The sequence below is a fragment of the Vitis riparia genome, chromosome 4, assembly GCF_004353265.1.
Source record: "Vitis riparia cultivar Riparia Gloire de Montpellier isolate 1030 chromosome 4, EGFV_Vit.rip_1.0, whole genome shotgun sequence".
Lineage (NCBI taxonomy): Eukaryota > Viridiplantae > Streptophyta > Magnoliopsida > Vitales > Vitaceae > Vitis > Vitis riparia.
Window position 1 is genome coordinate 7,973,815 of NC_048434.1, and position 2,554 is coordinate 7,976,368.

At 40.3% G+C, this 2,554-nt stretch overlaps 1 protein-coding gene across 1 annotated transcript; it reads right to left on the reverse strand.

Moving 5' to 3' along the window:
• LOC117912279 (aspartyl protease family protein At5g10770-like) lies at positions 1-1,764 on the reverse strand. Its single transcript, XM_034826808.1, has 2 exons — positions 1,545-1,764; positions 1-1,441 (listed from the first exon to the last, which is right to left on the reverse strand). Exons 1-2 carry the CDS (start codon positions 1,738-1,740, stop codon positions 234-236), a joined length of 1,404 nt encoding a protein of 467 aa, XP_034682699.1. The 5' UTR covers positions 1,741-1,764; the 3' UTR covers positions 1-233.
• Positions 1,765-2,554: the final 790 nt, after the last annotated feature.

The window sequence follows — 2,554 nt, forward strand, 5'->3', positions numbered from 1 at the left end:
CAAACCAATAAATTTTCAGCAACATAAAACTAGTGCGTTCTATTCATTCCAAACCTTACATTATGCAAGCCACAAACATTTGAATGGAATACGTTTTCCACTCAGAATTTTATTACAAGAGCAAACCAAACAAATTAAACATGAAATGGATCACCCCACTCCTTATGCATCTATTGGACATCCTCTACCTGCACTCCTAATTACCAGACAAAACGATAAGGATGGATTAGGTCTCACTTGGAGCAACCATTGCCCCCAAACCCTATCCTTCCTCCTTGTATGTCATATAGAACTGTTAGAGACACTTGTTGTCTATTTCCAATAATGGTTAATTCGGAGTTCCCAGCAAAAGCCAAGCAAAGACGAGATGCATCATTCCCCCAAACAACTCTCTTTCCATTCAAACGTACGTCGGCTCCTTCCCCAAAATGTAGCACTATCTCCGGTAGTAACACATCATTCCTTCCACTTAAATTGTAGCATGTGTCCAATATGTCACCTTTCTTCCGCCTCCCATTGGAAAGAGGATATTTCGCCATTGCTTTCTTGAATGCAGCTTTGAGTGCTGAATAGGCTCGTTGAGGCAGGCGAGTGATGACAGTTCCCGAGTCTATTATAGTTCCAGGTGATGCAAACACGGAGCTGGGAATATTAAGTCGCTTGTTACCAACACTTATATCCAAGAGCTTGACGAAATAGTACCCTGACTCCTCTGACCCTGAGGTTCCAGGACCATTTACAAGCGATGTGAACTTTAAGGAGGAGGATTGGGAAGTGGCTTTCTCTCCGAACAGCAGCGATCCAATGGAATCTTCCTCAGGGAGACAGTAACTGAAAACTTTGTTAAATTTTGAAGCTGTTTGAGATACGGTAGAAAGCTGCCCTTGTCCAAGCCCCAGCATCCCATCAACTCCACTGCCAAAATCACCCTTATTATTTCTTCCACAACCGAATTGAAACTTTTGGAACACATCAGAAGGCTCCAATGTCATGGTATCGCATCCATAGTTTCCCACAGAGGTAGAGTCATCGCCATATGTCATGTTATAGTTGTTCTCAACAGTACTTGGAATGCAAGACCCAAAGGAATAAGTCGAGGATGCCGACGAGTCGAAATATCGGTGGGAGTCTTGTAAGCAGTTCACACAGGCTTTGCACTGTGTCCAAGTTATGCTGCTGCCGGTGTCCAATATTAGCTTAAATTTCTGTGGGGGTGTGCCAAAAGCAACGTCAACAAGAAAATTGCCATCTTCATCAAACAGGTTATTATTGTGGGCATGATTTTTCAAATTCCCTGAAGTGTATTGGTTGCATTTGGAGTTGATGAAGCTAACTCTGGATTCATCTCGGCCAAAGATTTCCTGAGGACTGGGAGGTTGGGAGTGGCCTGATCCAGAGCATGGCCCATATTTTTGTGTTATTGGAAGCCCTTGAGATCCTCCTGCAACACATAACACATATATACAATTCATCAATTAGACTTTCCTATCGAATGCCCTCTTCTACATCAAAACACAATATTTTGGGAGTTAAAAGGACTTCACCTCTGGCAGATGCCGAGCATTTGTTCTTTGGCAGCAGTGAACTTACAGGAGTGGAATGAAATCCGTCTTTGCCCTCTTCTGCTCCGTAGACGGGTATACCGCTCACATAACATGAGAAAAACAGAAGAAGAGAAGAGAAGAGAAGATGGTAGATGGCAGTGGAAGGACAAAGAATGGCCATGAATCTAACACACATAAACTTTCAGTTGTTATTGCTGAATGTGTTAGCCTCAGCACTAAGCAATATATATAGAGAGAGAAAGAGTAAGGAATACTCCTTTCAATCACAGACAATACTATAGTGTGTGAAACATCCAAAGCTTTTGGACCAAGTCCAGTCCAACATTGTACGAGTTCACATCTTGACACGTGATTCATGCTACTTCAGAAACAATTTTTTTTCTCCTAATTTTTGGTCATTTCTTTCAAGTTTCACGAGATTTTGAATTTTTTGTGCTAACTTTTCACTAATCAATAAGCATCTTATTGGAGAGAAAATGAAAGTAAAATTTACGAAGAATGCATGTTCTTGATTATATGGCCTTAGGAATCGACATATATCGACGGATATCCAAACTTTTCATGAATATATAGTTTAAAGAAAAATGTATTTCCTTAGATAGATTAGGAACTAACACTTATCTTCATGGATCCATCTTTAAATCTTTTCATGATTAGTTTTGGCCGAGTGGACTTAGTCAATGGATGTATGGCCAACCAACATCCCCACCACAAAGAAAAAGGGCCAAATTCTTTTGCCCTAAAAGGATAAAAGGAAAAAAGAAAGATGACTTGGGTCTTTTTTTAAGAATTAATATCTAGCGACTCCCAGCTCTTCTTTGACGCCTAGAAGACTAGTGCTTTAAAGGAACGTGGCAAGTAGCTTCATGCATTGGTAAAGTTTGCTTCCTATTGCCATGGGTTATTATTACTGTTGAAATGAAGAGCTAGGGTCAAGGTCGTTGGGCTCAATCTAAAGAAACTTATAGATTATAATAAACATATATATA

What these genes read in the sequence shown, in the direction of transcription:
- LOC117912279 (XM_034826808.1), bottom strand. Translation starts at nt 1,740, where the DNA reads ATGTGTGTTAGATTCATGGCCATTCTTTGTCCTTCCACTGCCATCTAC. An exon ending in ATGCTCGGCATCTGCCAGAG is followed by an intron (nt 1,442 to 1,544) that starts GTGAAGTCCTTT and finishes TATGTGTTGCAG; the next exon opens with GAGGATCTCAAGGGCTTCCA.